The sequence below is a fragment of the Kogia breviceps genome, chromosome 3 (genome assembly GCF_026419965.1).
Source record: "Kogia breviceps isolate mKogBre1 chromosome 3, mKogBre1 haplotype 1, whole genome shotgun sequence".
NCBI lineage: Eukaryota > Metazoa > Chordata > Mammalia > Artiodactyla > Physeteridae > Kogia > Kogia breviceps.
Window position 1 is genome coordinate 136,871,142 of NC_081312.1, and position 19,702 is coordinate 136,890,843.

Here is a 19,702-nt window from a genome sequence, read left to right on the forward strand (position 1 = left end):
AAGAGGTGGCTGCTTCTGCGTTTCAGGTCTCCTGACCGAGTGGGCTGGGGTTACCTGACCGGGCCAAGCCAGCCTGGGCGGCCCAGAAATGGGGGCATCAAGAGAGTACTTCTTTCCTACCTGACGCTAGGGTAGTAGCGACTACCTGGTCCTCTTCTCCCTGGAGCCTCCTGGCAGGACGGCGCCTGGAGCTCGGATCCCGTCCGGAGAGTCGTTTAACGGGAAGACCTGGGGCTGAGAGTCTGGACTCCAGGGTCCCTTTGGGGAAGGAGGTCTGCCTCTGACTCTCGGGGGTCCCCAAATGCAGTGTTCTCCTACCCTCGTTGGGCATTGCTCAGAGCCGTCCTCCTCTGGTTCCTATATCTGAGGGCCCCGCCCCCACCCCCATCCAGCAGTGAATCTTGCAGCCTTGACAACCTTGCCGAGGAGTGAAATGTAGGGACCAGATAATGGTGTTAGTTATACCTTGTACTCTCACTTTACACTTAGAGAATCAGAGGCCTAGGGAGAGAAAGTGACTGGCCACATCCCAGCCTCCAGCACGGTCGGTCCTGTTCCCTCCACACACACCTCTTCCCTCTTAGCTTTCTGGGTCAACCCTGCCCAATGCCTCTGCAGGAAGAATTAAGTGCGTGTGGAATCACTGGTGACCTCCTTTGGCTCTGGCTGCCATAGCAGCAGCTGTACCACTTGACCCAGCTCCCCTTTCACTGCCTTCTGCTGGCCCTCAGGCTTCCAAGTCACTTCCAGTCAGCATGGAAAAGGTCAGCTTGGAGCTCCAGGGCCAAGGGGAAAGAAGATGGAGTCAGACTTTTTCTTCATACCTCGGCCTGGGTTCCTTTATCTAAAAGAATGAAGAAAACCCAGCCTGGGAAACTGAGAAAATCAGTATACATGACAACAATCTCTTGTGTTCACCACACTGTTTTATTCCCTCAACTGGCAGAGCTGTGCAGCCGTTGTACCCTGTGTCAGAGGACTCAGAAGATCCTGTATCTGGAAACTCATGTTCTGCCTGCTGGAGACCAGAGCCCCTGGGGAATTCATGTTGTTGCTCAGAAGCAACTCATGGTGGGTTGGGGGTGAGGTCAGTTTTGATATCCAGGCAGCTCTGTCCCTTGAGAGTGAGCCACTGATAACCACTTTGGTCTCAGTTTCCCCATTCAGCCCATACTGCCCCTATGGTTGTTGCCTCCACACCACATTTTTTTCATCACAAATATTTTATTTGTCTTGATTATTCATCAGGCCCTACACTAATGGCTGGAAGATAATGGCAGGACCCAGGGTCCCTGTCCTTTTTCAGGAGAGAAAGGCATGTAAACAGAGAAAACTATGTGTTAAATGTGAGGATAAAGGCATAGAGGAAGGAAGGGCACTAAAACCAGGACAGAAGGAACAGGCATTCCAGGCAGAGGAGACAGTGTGAACAACATGGAGGCATGGAGGTATGAAAGAGTATTGTGTGTGTGTGTGTTTGTGTGTGTGTGTGTGTGTGTATAGGGAGGCCAAGCTGGAGAAGCAGACAGAGCTCAGTGTAGAAAGGACCTTGAAGCTGTGTTGAGGAGACTACATTTCAACCTCAGGCCAATGGGAAGTCACTGAAAGTCTGGGGCTGTGGAAGGGATGGAGTCTATTTTGCATATGTGCCATTTAATCAACAAAGTTTATTGAGTGCCTCTGAAGTGGGGTGTTTTCCAATACTTCATCCTGGCATTTATTTGTTCACTCAGAAGAATTTGGAGCACCTCTGTTATCTGCTCACTGTACGAAACTCCTCACAAAAGTAGGTACCCATCCATGAAATAAATAGAATTTTTATTCTCATTTTACAGATCAAGAATCCAAGGCTTGGACCTGTTTAAGGTCACTTGACTGGCAAGTGGTGGCCCAAGAATTCAAACCTCTCCTGACTCCAGTGCTCTCTCTAAATGATGTGTTTTGGCAGCCTTGTGTGACCAGGCCACAGAAAGGCCCAGGCCCTGCCTTGTAGAGCTGATGAACCAGTAGGAGGGTAGATACATCCTGAGAAGGGTACACGGTGTGTGCTGAGAGCTGGTTCCCAGAGGGGCTGGAGTGACTAAGTTGTATTCTAGCAGGGTTCGATGGATGGGGGCAGAGGGGGTGCAGTGGGAATTTAGGAAGTGGGAACATCTCACAAAAGAACTTTTAGAAGACCCTGACTTGTTAGGGGACTGCAGGCAGATTTCTGCAGTCATATGGATGTGATGGTGGTGGGGAGTTCAGAAAGATGGCACCAAGGAGGCAGCAGGAGCTAGGGCACTAAGTGCTTTGAGTGCTGACCTGAAAGATTTGAAATACCTCCTGCAAATAGCTGGGGGCCACTGAAGCAGTGAAGCAGGGCCTGACGAGATTTTCATGCTGAAACCTCATTTTCATAACTGCTGTGTGAAGAATGGTGACAGGGCAAGAGAGACATGGAGACCCATTGGGTCAGAGATTGTTACAGAAATCCAGGTTGGAGGTGACAGAGCTTGAACCAGGCCAGTGGTTATAAGGATGGCAGGAGCAGATTCAAGAGGTAGTAGAGATAGAGGGGTCGGGACTTGGAGAGAATGGTTTCATTATTCATTGAATAAATATCCATTCAATAAATATCTGTTGGGCTTCCCTGGTGGTGCAGTGGTTGGGAGTCCGCCTGCCGATGCAGGGGACACAGATTCGTGCCCCGGTCCGGGAGGATCCCACGTGCCATGGAGTGGCTAGGCCCGTGAGCCATGGCTGCTGAGCCTGTGTGTCCGGAGCCTGTGCTTCACAACGGGAGAGGCCACAACAGTGAAAGGTCCGCGTACCGCAATAAATAAATAAATAAATAAATAAACAAATATCTGTTGAGAGGCTACCCTGTCTCGGCACTGTTCTAAACACAGGGCACAAAGCCATAAACATGACAGGGGTGATCTCTGCCTTCTTGAAGCCTGAAGAGAGATGATAGGCAAATAAACAAATGACCACGATAACAACAGAATGTGATAAATTCTCTAAGGAAAGTAAACAGGTAATAAAATAATAATTGGGGAGCCAATTTTAGATATGGTGTGAGTGGTGGGGGGGAGCTTTTCCACAGAGTGGAAATTTCAGCTGAAACCTGAAAGATGAGAGACAGTCACCAAAAAGAGGCAGACAGTCACAGTGAAAGGCGGAAGATATTTCATGCAGAAGAAAGGGCAAATGCAAAGTCTCTGGCATAGGGTCTTCAAGGAACACCAAGGAGGCCAGTGTGACAAAAGTATAGTGAGTAAAGAGGAAAGTGGTAGATTTGAGATCACAGAGGAAAAAGGGGAGGGAGTTGGCCTCAGGCTATGGTGGATTTTATTCTAAAAGCAATAGCCTGGGGAGTCATTGAGAGCTTTTTTTTTTTTTTTTTTTTTTTTCTGTTCGCGGGCCTTTCACTGTTGTGGCCCCTCTCATTGCGGAGCACAGGCTCCCGGACGCGCAGGCTCAGCGGCCATGGCTCACGGGCCCAGACGCTCCACGGCACGTGGGATCTTCCCGGACAGGGGCACGAAGCCGCGTACCCTGCATCGGCAGGCGGTCTCTCAACCACTGCGCCACCAGGGAAGCCCCATTGAGAGCTTTTAACTAGAGCAGTAGCAAAATCTGATTTATGTGTTTGAAAAGATCCCACCTGCTGCTGTTCAGAGAAAGGATTGTAGGAGGACCAGAATGGCATCTAGGAATCCAGTGAGATTATGAGACTACTGCTGTAATCCAGGGGAGAGCTGACAGGTTGCTAGTTCTAGGTTGTGGGGTGGAGGTGGAGGGAAGTGAATAGATTCAAAGTGCATTTTGATAACCTATAATGGAAAAGAATCTGAAAAAAGATATGATATATACATATATATATGAATCACTTTGCTATACACCTGAAACACGTTAAATCAACTATATTTCAATTTTTTCTTTATCCATTTATCTGTTGGTGGCCATTTAGGTTGCTTCCATGTCTTGGCTATTGTAAATAGTGCTGCTATGAACATTGGGGTGCATGTATCTTTTTGCATCAGTTTTCTCCTGATACATGCCCAGGAGTGGGATTGCTGGATCATATAGTAAATCTATTTTTAGTTTTTTAGAGAACCTCCATACGGTTTTCCACAGTGGCTGCACCAAGTTTACATTCCCACCAACAGTGTGCATTCTCCACACCCGCTCCAGCATTTGTTGTTTGTGGACTTTTTTTTTTTTTCCGGTACGCGGGCCTCTCACTGTTGTGGCCTCTCCCGTTGCGGAGCACAGGCTCCGGACGCGCAGGCTCAGCGGCCATGGCTCACGGGCCCAGTCGCTCTGCGGCATGTGGGATCCTCCCGGACCGGGGCACGAACCCGTGTCCCCTGAATCAGCAGGCGGACTCGCAACCACTGCGCCACCAGGGAAGCCTGTTTGTGGACTTTTTAATGATGGCCTTTCTGACCAGTGTGAGGTGATACCTCATTGTAGTTTTTTTTTTTTTTTTTTCTTTTTTTCTTTTTTTTCGGTATGCGGGCCTCTCACTGTTGTGGCCTCTCCCGTTGCGGAACACAGGCTCTGGACGCGCAGGCCTAGCGGCCATGGCTCACGGACTTAGTTGCTCCGCGGCATGTGGTATCTTCCCGGACCAGGGCACGAACCCGTGTCTCCTGCATCGGCAGGCGGATTCTCAACCACTGCGCCACCAGGGAAGCCCCCCTCATTGTAGTTTTGATTTGCATTTATCTGATAATTAGCGATGTTGAGCATCTTTTCATGTGCATATTGGCCATTTGTATATGTCTTCTTTGGAGAAATGTCTATTTAGGTCTTCTGCCTATTTTTTGATTGGGTTGTTTGGTTTTTGTTGTTGTTGTTGTTGTTACTGAGTAGTATGAGTTGTTTGTATATTTTGGAAATTAAGCCCTCGTCAGTCGCATTCTTTGCAAATATTTTCTCCCAGTCCATAGGTTGTCTTTTTATGTCAACTATACTACAATTCTAAAAAACAACAAAACATTTTGGAGGCAGAAACAACAGGTTTCGATGGTGGATTGGAGGTGGTAGGTGAAGAAGGAATCAAGGATATGGTGTGGGTTTTTAACTTGAGCCAAAAATGGAGGTGCCATTTACAGAGATAATGAAGACAGGAGAAAAACAGGTCTATATGGTATTGGAGAAGGAGATTAAAAGCTCTGTTTTGGAGAGAGTGAGTTTAACATGCCATTTAGGGGCTTCCCTGGTGGCGCAGTGGTTGAGAATCGCCTGCCAATGCAGGGTACCCGGGTTCGAGCCCTGGTTCAGGAAGATCCCACATGTTGCAGAGCAGCTAGGCCCGTGCGCCACAACTACTGAGCCTGCGCTCTAGAGCCCGTGCTCCGTGACAAGAGAAGCCACCGCAATGAGAAGCCCACGCACCGCAATGAAGAGTAGCCCCCGCTCACCGCAACTAAAAAGAAAGCCCACGTGCAGCAACGAAGACCCAACGCAGCCAAAAATAAGTAAATAAATAAATTAATTTTAAAAAACACCATGCCATTTGGACACCTGTATGGAGATATCATCAGGAGGAAAAATGGCAATACAGTCTGGAGTTCAGGGGAGAAAGGCAGGCTGGGGTTATAATATTGAGAATCAGCATGTAGCTGATAATTAAGCCATGTGAGTAGAAAAGATAGGAAAAAAAAAAAGTCCTCCCACATTGAGAGGTCTGGTTGAGGGAAAGGGATTAGCAAAGGAGACAGACATGAAGCAGCCAATATGTAGGAAAAACGAGGGGAGTATGTTGTGGAAGTTAAGAGAGTATTTCAACGAGGTATAATCAGCTGTACCAGAGGTTCAATAAAATGAGTGTCAGCTGCCCAAAGAAGAAGCAACACGAGGTGAAGTTCTCTGGAAGCTGGAAGACCGCGAAACACCCTTTCAGCTCCTCTGCAAGACTGTTGTAAGCTTAGGGCTGTTAAAGTGAGGAGGGCAAAAGCACAGCGAGAAAGGACCGCAGAGGGAGAGGAAGGAAGGGGCTGGCTCTTTCAAGTATCAAATGAGAAAACGCCGAAAGTGCAATTAGTAAACCACCTAGTCCTGTGCTGATGTCGTCGTTATTATCAGTGAGTCGGGGATTGGACTGAGACCGCCAGTGGGAGAAAGCAGATAAGACGTGTAGAAAGAGTTCTGGAGGAGGAAATTTCATGGCGAAGAAAACCCGTTCCTCCCGACAGCTTGCGTTAAAACCAGGCTTTGGATTAGGCGAGGAGATCGGGGAGCAGTGTTGCGCTTCACTCAGAATTGACCCCTCGGCGGCAGCAGCGAGCAGAAGACCGGCGGGTTCGAACGGGGCCCAAAGCCCAGAGGGAGGAAGTCCGGCCCCAGATGTGAGGAAGTCCAGCCCCAGATGTGAGGAAGTCCGGCCCCAGATTTGAGGAGTCCCTCTGCCTCCGCCTCCCTCCTCCATCGGCCAATCAGGATCCAGCTGACGGCCGGTGGCGCTGGGGCGGGGAGGAGGGCGGAGTCTGAGGACCGTTAATCCATCGCCAGGCTGTACCCAGCTTTCCTCCGACTCCTTTCGCTCCAAAGACTCACTGTTAACCTGGTGGGCAGAAAACCACTTTGGAAAAAGCTCTTGCAGCTTCATATTAAACTAAATATAAACTCCATGACCAGCAATTTCTCACCTAGGTATTTATTCAAGAGAAATTAAAGCATAAATCCCAGAAAGCCCAGATCTCCATCAATAGGAAGATGAGTATATCCATACAATGCAATACTACTCAGCATTAAAAAGGAACCAACTGGGACTTCCCTGGTGGCTCAGTGGTTAAGAATCCACCTGCCAATGCAGGGGACACAGTTTTGAGCTCTGGTCCGGGAAGATTCCACATGCCACAGAGCAACTGAGCCCATGCGCCACAACTACTGAGCCTGCGCTCTAGAGCCCGCGAGCCACAACTACTGAGCCCGCGTGCCACAACTACTGAAGCCCACAGGCCTAGAGCCCGAGCTCTTCAACAAGAGAAGCCACCGCAATGAGAAGCCCAAGCACCGCAATGAAGAGTAACCCCCGCTTGCTGCAACTAGAGAAAGCCCACAGGCAGCAACGAAGACCCAACAACGAAGACCCAATGCAGCCCAAAATAAATAAATTTATTTATTTAAGAAAAAAAAAGGTAAGCATAGGGACTTCCCCAGTGGTCCAGTGGTTAAGACTGCACTCCCAATGCAGGGGGCCAGGGTTGGACCCCTGGTCAGGGAACTACAACCCGCCTGCTACAACTAAGACCGGGAACAGCCAAATAAATAAATAAATATTTTTTTTTAAAGGTAAGCATAAACTCTAGTTAATTCTATGCATGTTGAAGTGTTTAGATGTGAAATGAACTGTTGTCTGCAACTTTGAAATGAATAACAAAAAATGGATTGACACTCGGTGCTTTGTGACCACCTAGAGGGGTGCGATAGATAGGGAGGGTGGGAGGGAGACGCAAGAGGGAGGAGATATATGTATATGTATAGCTGATTCGCTTTGTTATACAGCAGAAACTAACACACATTGTAAAGCAATTATACTCCAATAAAGATGTTAAAAAAATGGATTGACGAATGGGGAGATGGATAGATGGTTAGATGTGTTAAAACAAATACAGCAAAAAAACCAAATACAGCAAAATATTAATTGTAGAATCTTGGTGGTAGGTATATGGTGTTCACTGTGAAAGTCTTTCTATCTTTCTGTATATGTTGGGATATTTTCAGAATAAAATGTTTGGGGTACCAGGGGCTGAGAGGAGAGAGGAATGGGGAGTTGTCTAATGGGTACAAAGTTTCTGTTTCAGAATAATGAAACTTTTCTAGAAATAGTGGTGATGGTTATACAACATTTGAATGTACTCAATGGCAATGAATTGTACACGTAAAAATAGTCAACGTGGTAAATTTTACGTTATGTATATTTTACAATTTAAAAAAACGTGAGGCAATTCCCTGGTGGTCCAGGGGTTAGGACTCGGGGTTTTCACTGTGGGGGGCGGGTTTCGATCCCTGGTCAGGGAGCTAACATCCAACAAGCCGAGTGGCAAGCCCCCCCCCCAAAAAAAAGAAATTGAAAGCCAAAAGAAATAAAATGTTGGGGGAAAATTCATGTGGAAGTCTCCATGCTTTCTCTAGAATTGGTCTGGGGTACTACACAGAGAGAAGGGAGAAGGTAGCCAGCCAACAGTGTGAGTGTGCTAGGCCCACTTTGAGCAGAGGGTAGTGGGAAGAGAACACAGGCTTTGGAAATAGACAGACATGGGTTCATAATCCAAGCTTTTGCTTTCTAGATTATGATTGTATTTGTTTCTTATTGCTATAGCTGCTGTAACAAATGATCACATATTTAGTGGCTTAAAACAACACAAATTTATTATCTTACAGTTCTGGAGGCCTAAAATGTGTCTCCCTAGATTAAAATCAAGAGCTGTGTTCCTTCTGGAGAATCTAGAGAGGGATACCCACTTCCTCATCTTTTCCAGCTTCTAGAAACCTCCTGTATTCTATGGCTTGTCTCATGGCCCTTTCTTCCATTTTCTAGGCCAGCAGTAACATCTTCAAATCAATCTTTCTCTCTCTTTCTGTCTCTCCCTCTTACATATACATACACACACACACACACACACACACACACACACACACACACACACACTTCTGCTTCCTCCTCATCACATCTCCTTCTCTGACTCCCTAGCCTCCCTTATAAGAATCCTAATTGAAAAAAAAAAGAATCCTGTTGGGCCTACCCAGACAACCCAGGGTAATCTCCCCATCTCAAGATCCTTAATTTATCACATCTGCAAAGCCCCTTTTGCCATGTAAGGTAACATATTCACAAAAGGAATCTGGGGATTAGTATGCAGACATCTTTGCGGTTTGCGGGGGTGGGTGGGGGTGGCAGGGGGGGTCATTATTCTGCCTACCACAGTGACATTAAAAATTTTCCTGTGCCACTAGTACTCATATGTCAAGAAAACACTTAAGAGGAAAAATATTTCTCATGATTTTTTCCTAACAGTTTTATTGGGATATAATTCACATACCATACAATTTAAAGCAAATAATTTAATGCTTTTTAGTATAGTCACAGAGTTGTGCAATCATCACATCTTCATCTTTCTCCATTTTTAAATATGAGGAAATAAAGGCTTGAGACATTAAGGAAACTTGCTTAGAGTAACATCTGACTAGCAGGCCTGGGGCAATGCAGTGGCTATCAGGAGCTTAGATTCCAGTCCAGGGCTGGACTCCCTTCACCAAGTTAGACCAGTCACCTGGGAGCAGTGTGGTGTAGCAGTTAAACTAGCAGGCTTAGACTTGGGTTCAAGGCTTTGTTTTGCTATCTACAAGCTATGTGACATCTGGTAAAACTTCTTGGAGCCTTGGTTTCCTCATTTGAAAAATGGGGGCAATTCAATAAATGAGCAGGCTGACTCACCTGTAAGATACCTTCTAGCTATGTCATTCCAAGATTTAATGAGGGAGGAAAAAGATAATTAAAAATGAATTCCCTAAGCATGCAGTTCAATGAGAGGGATGCGAATCCCCTGAAGACAGAGGGCCACACACTTCCCTTGTACTCTCTGAGCACCTGGCCACAGGTCTCAAGAGTTCCTCACTGATGGGTCTCAGACACATGGGAAAGACAAATGCGTAAAATGATGGTTACAGAGACATATAAGTGTGGAAAGAGCTGTTGGGGGCGGGGTGGGCAGCGAGAGCAGTAGGCTGTGGGGTGTGTGTGTGTGTGTGTGTGTGTGTGTGTGTGCGCGCGCGCGCGCGGGTTGGGGGTTCTGCCCAGAAATGGGCAAAGGTCCTGTGAGTGTAAACAGAGATGGGAGGGATCAGAGGCAGCTCTTCCGCAAGGCCAAGTTCAGCCTTAGTGCGAAGGCTAGAGCGGATGGAGTGTGCGTTGGAGGTATGGTTCTGAAAATAAACCTTCAGAGAAGCGATTGGTGACACACCACCACGCGCAGCCTCTCCCACCACACCCACTAGTCCGCGCGACTTGGTATGCTCCGCCACACAATAAGCCTCCTTCCTCCGGCGTGCTATTGGTACAGCCCAAGCCGGGCGAGTTGAAACCCAGAGAAAGACACTCCCGTTGTCACGCCCGCTGCCTCTGATTGGCTGGAAAGTTTAAAGATCCGGCCGGTGATAGGGTGATTCTCTACACCCAGTATTTGAAAGTTTCTAGTGTCCTACTTTTGACTGCATGCCGACTTTGTTCAGCGTGTTCGCCCGAGTGCTGGCGCAAGTGAGTGTTCACCCGATCCTAGAGGTGCGAGGCAGAGCGCCTGCTTCTTCAAGGGGTCCCTGCCGGGAGGGTGCGTATTAGTGGGTCAGACGGAGGGTGAACGGAAACCGGGACGCCAGGGTCTCTCCGCGATTTCCCTAGCCAAATATTTTCTACCCCATCCCACCTTGGAGATGAGAAGCGCCGGGGCTTCAGAATCACACAAGCCCTGACTCCCACCAGCCGTTGTGGCCTCTCTCAGCCTGTTTTCCACTTCTGTACACGGGGAATTAGTGAGACATGCTTGGCTGCATATAAACCAGTGAACGTACCTGGAAGACAGAAGGCGCTGATTACATGTCAGTCCCCTGCTTACCTCCACACGTGAGAGTCCCCTGCTTCCTGGGGAGAAGACTCAGGATTCTCGTGCCCGCCCTGGGTCTCTTGGAAGCAAGCTTCTTTTCTGCTCAGGGTATCCCTTCTTCTGTGGCCCTTGTCGGACAGCCGAGGTTCCCCAACCCTGGGTGTACCTGACGCTGTCCATCCGCCGCTCTGGAAATTATTGTGTAGGAGAGTAATTTCTAAGAGAATTTCCGGTTCGCCTCAGGACCCTTTTACCTTCTCCGTGAACTCTTTGTGTTACCAGTGACAGCCCCGGGACCCTTTGTGGCTATGACCCGGCTCCCCGTCCTGACCTCTATACCACCTGTGATGACCCCTGCGCTACAGTCTTTTTGCAGACCTGCAGAGTTGGTGGCGATGCTGTCGGGCACCCAGGCAGTGGCGGTGGAATGCGCGGACGCGGAGCTGCGGTGCCGTGTTGCTGTGGAGGAGCTGAGCCCGGGCGGGCAGCCGCGAAGGCGCCAGACCCTACGCACCGCGGAGCTGAGACTGGGTCGTAACGAGCGCCGCGAGTTTATGCTGAGGCTGCAGGCGCCAGGGCTCGCGGGGCGGCCGCGGTGCTTTCCCCTGCGCTCCGCGCGCCTCTTCACGCGCTTCGCCGCGTCCGGTCGCAGCACTCTGCGGCTTCCCGCAGACGGCGCTCCCCGGACCGGCGCCGTGCAGTTGCTGCTCTCCGACTGTCCCCCTGACCGCCTGCGCCGCTTCCTGCGCACTCTGCGCCTCAAGCTGGCCGCGGCCCCGGGTCCCGGGCCGGCCTCCGCCCGCACGCAGCTGCTTGGCCCGCGGCCCCGCGACTTTGTCACCATCAGCCCGGTGCAGCCCGAGGAGCTGCGGCGCGCGGCGGCCACCAGGGTCACGGACTCCACGCCGGTGAAGCAGCCCACGGAGCCCCGGTCGGGGGCCAAGCCCAGCACCGTGAGGACAGGAAAGGGGGGACGCCTTGGGGAGTGGGTGTGCCACTGAGACGGAAGAGACCGAGAAAACCCAAGTGTGGGGGGAAGATGGTGGAGGTATTCGAGATGGCTACTGGTTATCTCAGATGAGATGCTCATCAGACTTCTGAGAATGACAGGCATATGGGAATAGTGCATGTGTTTCTCGTGGTGCAATCCCTGAGATTGAGTAATGAGACTAGGAAAAGGGGGCCAAGGTCACATTAAAAGAGAAAGCAGAGAAGGTGCTTCAGAAGAAAAGTGGGAACTTGGTCGCCCTGGAGGAGGAGAGGAGGTTTTGGAGAGAACGAAGTGGTCAGCTGTGTAGCGGCAGCCAACAGGTCCAATCAGATAGGGGGACAAAGTCTGGTGGGTCTGACACTGTTCGGGAACTGGAACAGATGGATCACAGACCACAGAGGTTTGAGACAAGCTGGTGAGAAGACAGAGATGCGGCAAGAAGGGGCCCTAGCTAGGCAGGGTTTTGCTTGGGTGTTTTGAGGCAAGAGAGACACATCTGTGACAGGAAGGGTAGTGTGAAGGAAGGATGGGTAAGAGAACCAGGAGAGTTAGGGAACCCAGGGGAGAACGCTGAAGGAGAATCTGGACCTGCACACCGGGGTCTTCAGGACACCAGGAGTCAGTGGAGATCCAGCCTCGGTCCCTTCCTCAAGGAGAGACCTGGACCCCTGTGGTTACTGGCAAGATCTCCAGGTGAACCAAGGCTGCCCAAGGGCTCCAAGGAGAGAAGCCAGCAGAGACACAAAGGGCTACCAGGCCAAGAAGGGAGGGGGCAATGCCTAGGGAATGTGGGGAGGCCCTGAGACAGCCCTATCCCCCCAGGAAGTCCCAAGGTGGCCCCTGCCTGTGAAGAAGCTGAGCTTGCCCCCCACCAAACCAGAGCTTTCCAGGGAACAGGCTGCTGTGCTGAGGGTTGTCCTGAAAGGCCAAAGCATTTTCTTCACTGGGAGTGCAGGTAGTGGGGGGCAGAGTGGGTGTGGGGGGAACAGTGGTGTGCTAGGATGGAGGAGAAGTGGCCCTGACTTTGCCTTCTGCCCAGGGACGGGGAAGTCTTATCTGCTGAAGCGTATCCTGGGCTCACTGCCTCCCACAGGCACTGTGGCCACTGCCAGCACTGGGGTGGCAGCCTGCCACATCGGGGGTACTACCCTCCATGCCTTTGCAGGTAAGTGAGAGCCTCTGGGGCTTAAGCTGGGAGCAAGCCAGGCAGGTTGGGAAGACAGGGGAGGTCAGGGTTGAGACAGGGCTGGGATCTCAGCCCAGGCTGAATAGTGTCACTCACAGGCATTGGCTCGGGCCAGGCTCCCCTGGCCCAGTGTGTGGCCCTGGCCCAGCGGCCAGGTGTACGGCAGGGCTGGCTGAACTGCCAGCGGCTAGTCATTGATGAGATCTCCATGGTGGAAGCGGACCTATTTGACAAGCTGGAGGCCGTGGCCAGGTCAGCATGGGCAGTGAGAACTGGGTTCTGGTGGTCTTCCATGTGGAACTCGCTCACCCCAGCGCCTAAAGCACCACATGCTCCTCTCCAGAGCTGTCCGGCAGCAAAACAAGCCATTTGGAGGGATCCAGCTCATCATCTGTGGGGACTTCCTGCAGCTGCCACCTGTAACCAAGGGATCCCAGCCCCCACAGTTCTGCTTCCAGGTAGCACTCACCCTCTGGCCCTAACCCCCATAGGTGTCTGCTCTGCTCCCTGACGCCCCACCTTGCCCCCACCAGGCCAAGAGCTGGAGGAGATGTGTCCCAGTGACCCTGGAGTTGACTGAGGTGTGGAGGCAGACGGACGAGACCTTCATCTCTCTGCTGCAAGCTGTGCGGCTGGGCAGGTGGGCCCTGGTGAATAGAGAAGGGGCCATGGGATGCAGATCCAAGCGTGGGTCAGAGAGGAGCACAGGAACCCAGAGAAGGGAGAGAAATGCTTCATGGCCCCATTGGGGATGGTGACTCTGTGAGCACTGGGGCCCAGCCTCCCCCAGGGTTGGGTCCCTATCATCCAGCACAGGGCCTGGCACAGAGTACATCTCAGGGAATTATGGGCAGATGGAGACACAAGAGTTATTCAGAGATGTTAACACTCCCATTTTACAGATGCAGAAACTGGGGTTCAAAGAGGTGAAGTGACTTGCCCAAAGTCATGGCTAGTAAGTGGCTGAGCTGGGATTTGAACTCAGGTCTGACTCTAAAACCCAAGTTCCTTCTACTCTTTGAACCTGTGTGGCCACTTGGTGGGGGAGAGGAGGTTGCAGACCTGATCCCACCCCAGCTAGGACAAAAGGTTGAAATGCTACAGGTACTCTAACTTGGGAGTGGAAAGGAGGCCAGGAGGGCAGAAGATATGGACCGCAGCTGGGTCTTGGGACCCAGGTCAGATTGGGATGGGATGAAGGAAGCAGGTGGTGGTGGTGAGGGGCTTTCTATGCCTGGGGACAGGAGGCAGGTAGGAAGGTGCACAGCAGACACCAGCAAGTGTGGGGGACAAGAGAAAGGCTGAGTGGCAGCACAGTGAGAAGTGTTCCCAAGTTCTTCCCCCTCCTCTCACTTGAGTTGCTGCAGCACCCAGGCTTCCCTGGAGGAAGGCTTGAAGTGGGGAAGATAGAAACACAGGCTAGATTTTTTTTTTTCCCCTAAGGCAGCAGGCAAGGGGCTAGAAAATTGTAGCTTGGAGGCCAGTCTGATTATAGGGTACCAGTATTACAGGGTATCAACATCAGAGCCTCACCTCAGTCTCTAAATCTCTGGCCTATGCTCACTCATCATATCTAACTTCCTCAGGAGAGCAGCTAACTCCAACCTGGGGGCAGACACAGGGAAGGGTGCTCGCCCATGACCACAGCCAAGCACCACCCCCGTGCTCATTCTTCATGTCTGGGGTCCAAGTGAGGAAGGAACAAGTTGGCCAGCTTGGGGAACCAGCAAATCTTGCCCTGGTGCCCCATCCGGTCCCCAAGCCTGGTCCACGGCCTGCTGCATGGGCCATATCACCCACGTGCCCCGCCTTCCCTGGTGTTCAGGTAGGCTCTGCCCTGATAGCCTGGCCTCCGCAGGTGCTCAGATGAGGTCACCCGCCAGCTCCGGGCCACGGCTGCCCACAGGGTGGGGCGAGATGGAATTGTGGCCACGAGGCTCTGCACCCACCAGGATGATGTGGCCCTTACCAATGAGAGGCAGCTGCAGGAACTACCAGGTGAGCAGGGAGCTGGGGCTGGGCCAGGCCAGCTGGGAGAGGCCATCAGGAAGGCATGGCCCCCCAGGCAGCCTGGGCCCTTGGTGTCATTTAGATATCTCAGTTGGTCCCAGCCTCTGTGACTATAAAGTCCCTTACATTTGCAGATGTAATTGTGACTTTGAGAGATGTGACCTTTCCTGGGTCAAAGTCATTCAGCCAGTAAACACTAAAAATGAGACTTGAACCCAGGCCTCTGTTTCCAAAGCCCCAGCTAGGTTTGAGCTGTGCTCACTACCTCCCCTCCATGCCCTGGTCTAATATGTGTTTTTTTCGGAAATTGAGCCACAAGTCAGTGACTTGTAATCTGTTTGCCCAACTCTCTTTTCCCAGGTGAGGTACACAGCTTTGAGGCCATGGACAGTGACCCTGAGCAAGCCCGGACCCTGGATGCCCAGTGTCCCGTTAGCCAGCTCCTTCAGCTAAAGCTGGGGGCTCAGGTGAGTGGGAAGCAGGGCCTAGACCCTGGGAGCATCGGCCTGCCTGATCCTTGCCCCTCTGCACAGGCTGCTCCACAGCCAGAGGGCCCAGCTGTGACCATAGCAAACTTCTTCCCTCCTGTTCCCAGCCACCTTCCTGTCTTCCATTTTCCACTGCCCTCCTCTTCCTCCACCTGAAGCTCCAAGCAGTGTTGCTTTAGACAAATCCCTTTCCTTTGCTGAAGCTGGGTTTCCCCATCTCTAAATTCAGAGTAAAATACCTACAGCACTCAGTTGTCTTCTGTAGTGTAGCCTCTACCGTGAGCATCCTCCTTCCTTCCACAATGGTGAAGGTGGGATCCTTCTCTCAGGTTCCAAAGGGCACCTAGGGGGAAACGCAGGCACAGTAGTTGGAAGAGGGCTATCCCTCAAGATTGAGGTCCATACACATTCCCTGTAATAGACATGGTCATTGTGCCCTGTCACCTTATTGTTCTTTACCCCCTCCTTCTGAGGCAAACTGAGCAAATGTCATTCCCCTTTGACACAAGGGGAAACTGAGACCTAAGGAAATAAAGCAGTTTGTCGCAGGAGCCCCAGCAGACTCAGTGCCCCTCCATGACAGACCCCAGCTTCGGAGATCCGCCGAAGCAACCCCTGGAGCTGAGGCCAGGCGTAGGGATGCCCTGCTGTCCATGCCTCCAGTTTTCCTTCTCTCGCAGGTGATGCTGGTGAAGAACTTGGCAGTGTCTCGGGGCCTGGTAAATGGTGCCCGAGGGGTGGTAGTTGGGTTCGAAGCCGAGGGGAGAGGTAAGTGATAGGGGAGCAGTCCTACTGCTCGGGTTTGCAGCAGGGCCCTGGGGTTAGTGTGCAGAGGAAAAGGCTAGCATGGAAAGGTGAGGCCTATCCTCACCTTGGAGCCCTGAAGTGGGACTGAAAGGTGGGACTTCTCCACACCTCCCTCAGGGCTGCCCCAGGTGCGGTTCCTGTGTGGAGTCACCGAGGTCATCCGTGCTGACCGCTGGATGGTGCAGGCCACTGGGGGCCGGCTTCTCAGCCGGCAGCAGCTGCCCCTCCAGCTGGCCTGGGCCATATCCATCCACAAGAGCCAGGTGAGTGTGGGGATGGGGGTAGGATAGGCCTGGGGCATGTTGAAGGGTGGGGGGTCTTAGAGGCTTTGTGAGGGTTGAACTTGCCCTGGATGGAAAGTTCCAGACCAGCTGTAGAATAAACCTTTCTTTTTAGTGCATTTCCCATCCCACTTCCTCTCTCTTTCCTGGCCACATACACTTCCCCTCTGTCATCTTGGGCCCTGCCATTTTCTGAGCCACTATTGGATATGTTAATTTTAACATATTATGACAGCTGTAGGAGGTATAGTTGTAATAATCATTCTTGTTTTACAGAAGAGGAAACCAAGGCTCAGAGAGGTTAAGTAACTTGTCCAAGGTCACACAGCTAGTGCCCTGCAGAGCCAAGATTCATTTCCATGCCTGTCTGACCCAGATATGAGCTCTTTCCTTTCACCCTTATCCCTCTACTCTTATCTTGGATCTGTATTTCCTGGACACCCCCCTACTCAGACACCCATCATCCTGTCTCTCTGACTCAGAATCTCTGGACTGGGCAAGGAGATCAGGGGCAATAGCTGGGCTGGTGGAGGTGGGGTCAGGTTCTTGGGCACAAGTGAATTCAGGCTGAGCTGGCTCCAGCCCTGTCCCTCCATCCCCCAGGGCATGTCCCTGGATTGCGTGGAGATCTCTCTGGGCCGTGTGTTTGCCAGCGGCCAGGCCTATGTGGCCCTTTCCCGGGCCCGCAGCCTGCAGGGCCTATGTGTGTTGGACTTTGACCCCATGGTGGTTCGCTGTGATCCCCGTGTGCTGAGCTTCTATGCTACCCTGCGGCAGGACAGGGGCCTCAGCCTGGTAAGAGGGAGTCACCCAATGGTGGGCCATGTGGCCGTGGGCAGCCTGGGAGCTAGGACAGAGGGAAGGCCAAAGGACCATGGGGAGGGGGTGGCAGAGCCTCCTCTGGCTCCGTTGGCAGCAGGGGCAAGAGGAGGGAGATGCTGGCCCCCAGGCTACGACACGGGGATGGCACAAGCCCATTACTGGGTTTCTCTGGCTCTGATATAGGAGTTCCCAAATGACGATGAGGCAGCCTCAGACCAGGAGAACGTGGACCCAAACCTTTGATCTGCAAAGAGAAGACAAAGGGTGGTCTCCCCCTCTTCCTGCTCCCTGGTGGGCCAGGCCCCAGGGGATACCTGGGGGAGGGTAGTGAATGTCCCTTTCTCCCTTCATCAGGGGCTCTCAGCCTCCTGGCAGGGCTCAGGAAAGAGTGCTTCCCATCCATTTGCCAGCTGTGCCTCAGTTTTTCCCCTTGCCCTGGGTGAGCTGCTTCCAGGGTCAGGAGTTGGCAATGGGCCTACAGTGGTAGCTGGTGTTATAGGACAGACTCTTTGCGAGGGGCTGGCCACAGGGCCACACGGTTGTGAAAGCCACTCTCTTTAGGCTGCAGAGAGGAGAGGTGGCAGGTCCTCCAGGAGTAGGAATAGGCTGTAGGGGTCCTGGCAGGGGACTCAGATCCCAAGCAGAGAAGGGAACCTGGGGGGGGGGTGCGTGGATCTTCACAGCTAGACCCAGCCCAGCACAAGCCAGGGCAAACACCCTCCTGAGCCTAACCTGAGAACATGCACTGCAAACTGTGTCTATATCTTATGCTGCTCTTTCGGTGAAGAAATCGTGTGTAGGAGTATTGAAATGGATGTTCTCAGACTGTATTTATTTTGGACAAATAAACCTGTGAACTGTGTGAGGACTGTGAGTTGAGTCTTATGCTCCCTTTAAGAACCCCTACCTGGGGCACTGGCTGACCCCTTCCGGGGTGCTACCCCTACCCCACCACGCATACCTGGTCACACAGAGGTGTCTGTTAACGCCTTGATGGCTGAGCTCAGAGCACCCTTATATGAGGTTTTGTTAGTATCACTGGTTATTTGCCAAAGTTGAGTTACTTGAGGTTGGTGACTCATAGCAAACAGTCTGACACCCAACAGTCTGACAAGGACACACTAGAGCATTCACACGATGGAAATGGGCCTATCACAATGTCCAAATGCTGGGGGCCTCGGTTGAAACTTTCTCACTTTGTGCCTTGCTGGGGCTCCAGCTTGGATGTTCTGATCATCATAGCTTCAGTTGATCAAAAAGCCTGATGGAAATTGCTCAGGGGCCCTCATAGGCTGGCAAAGACTATTAAGGTTCACTGCTTATGAGTGAAAAGGTATCAGTTCTGGCTGATAAATACAGGTTATAGTGGAAGCATGCAGTGGCAGCTCTAGAGAGCAATGGTTAGTTAAATGTAAAATTGCCAATGGTGGGAGACCTCAAGAAGGCGGAAACCATGCTGGTTGCTAGGGGATGTGAAATCTCGGGTGCTTGAAGGTGTTTGTCCTTGTCTCCCAAAAGCCAGCAGAGGCTCCAGCGCACAAAGATTGGGTGCTCAGGGAGTGTCTGCTTAAATGGGGGCTCAGTGCCATGGTGTTTCAGAGGGGCTACAGGGCCTCAGACCTTCACGGTGGGCTTCGTGGAGGAGGCACAGCCTGTGGAGAATTTGACTGATGGTTATAGATCGGGGAGAGACCTGGCTTTCCATCCTGATTTTACCACTCACCAGCTGTGCAACTTTAGACATGTTACACAACCTCTCTGAAAGGGTTTCCTTACCTATAAAGTGCAGGTGGTAACTGACATCCACATAGGTTTGTTGGGAGAAAGGCCAGCCACACGGCAGGAGGTCAATCAGTAGCTGTTATTAACATTTATGGGACTTCCCTGGTGGTGCAGTGGTTTAGAATCCTCCTGCCAATGCAGGGGACACGGGTTCAAGCCCTGGTCCGGGAAGATCCCACATGCCGCGGAGCAACTAAGCCCGTGCACCACGACTACTGAGCCCACGTGCCGCAACTACTGAAGCCTGCGCGCCTACAGCCCGTGCTCCACAACAAGAGAAGCCACCGCAATGAGAAGCCCGTGCACCACAACAAAGAACAGCCCCTGCTCGCCGCAACTAGAGAAAGCCCGCACGCAGCAACGAAGACCCAATGCAGCCAAAATAAATAAACAAAATTTATGATGACTAATGGTTATCATCACCGTGGTGTCTGTAGAGCACAGTCCTGCCTGTTCCTACACTGGTTCCTTTGGCAAACAAGATGTGGGGTCTTAGAGGGGTGCCAGCCGGGCCCCCTGGATGACCCCTGCCTGTCTTGCACTTGCCACCACCCTTCCTGACCCTGAGCAGTCAACTGTTTTTCTGTGGCATGAACCCTTTCCTCTGCCCCAAATACAAGACAGTCTTAGGAGAAGCCAAGCCCATCAGGGTGATCCCCATACACACAAGTGGGCAACCATGGGGGCTTTTAAATGTGGTGCCATTCAAGGATCAGGGTGTTTCCAAGTCAAGATAACTT

The 19,702-nt window shown here is 51.7% G+C and overlaps 1 protein-coding gene and 1 long non-coding RNA gene across 2 annotated transcripts in view; one reads left to right on the forward strand and one right to left on the reverse strand.

Annotated features, from left to right (window-relative positions):
- Nucleotides 1–8,938: 8,938 nt before the first annotated feature.
- Nucleotides 8,939–19,702, reverse strand: part of LOC131753025 (uncharacterized) — a 48,844-nt gene continuing 38,080 nt past the window's right edge. Inside the window, exons 3-5 of the long non-coding RNA XR_010839785.1 lie at nucleotides 15,514–15,613; nucleotides 10,419–10,563; nucleotides 8,939–10,311 (exon numbers count right to left, since the gene is read on the reverse strand). This is a non-coding gene — a long non-coding RNA (uncharacterized lncRNA). The remainder of the gene's footprint in view (nucleotides 10,312–10,418; nucleotides 10,564–15,513; nucleotides 15,614–19,702) is intronic.
- PIF1 (PIF1 5'-to-3' DNA helicase) lies at nucleotides 10,991–17,423 on the forward strand. Its single transcript, XM_059057833.2, has 12 exons — nucleotides 10,991–11,548; nucleotides 12,409–12,541; nucleotides 12,626–12,751; nucleotides 12,871–13,024; nucleotides 13,116–13,230; nucleotides 13,306–13,412; nucleotides 14,631–14,770; nucleotides 15,143–15,249; nucleotides 15,951–16,038; nucleotides 16,195–16,340; nucleotides 16,962–17,153; nucleotides 17,364–17,423. The coding sequence occupies exons 1-12, from the start codon at nucleotides 10,991–10,993 to the stop codon at nucleotides 17,421–17,423; spliced, it is 1,926 nt and encodes a 641-aa protein (XP_058913816.2).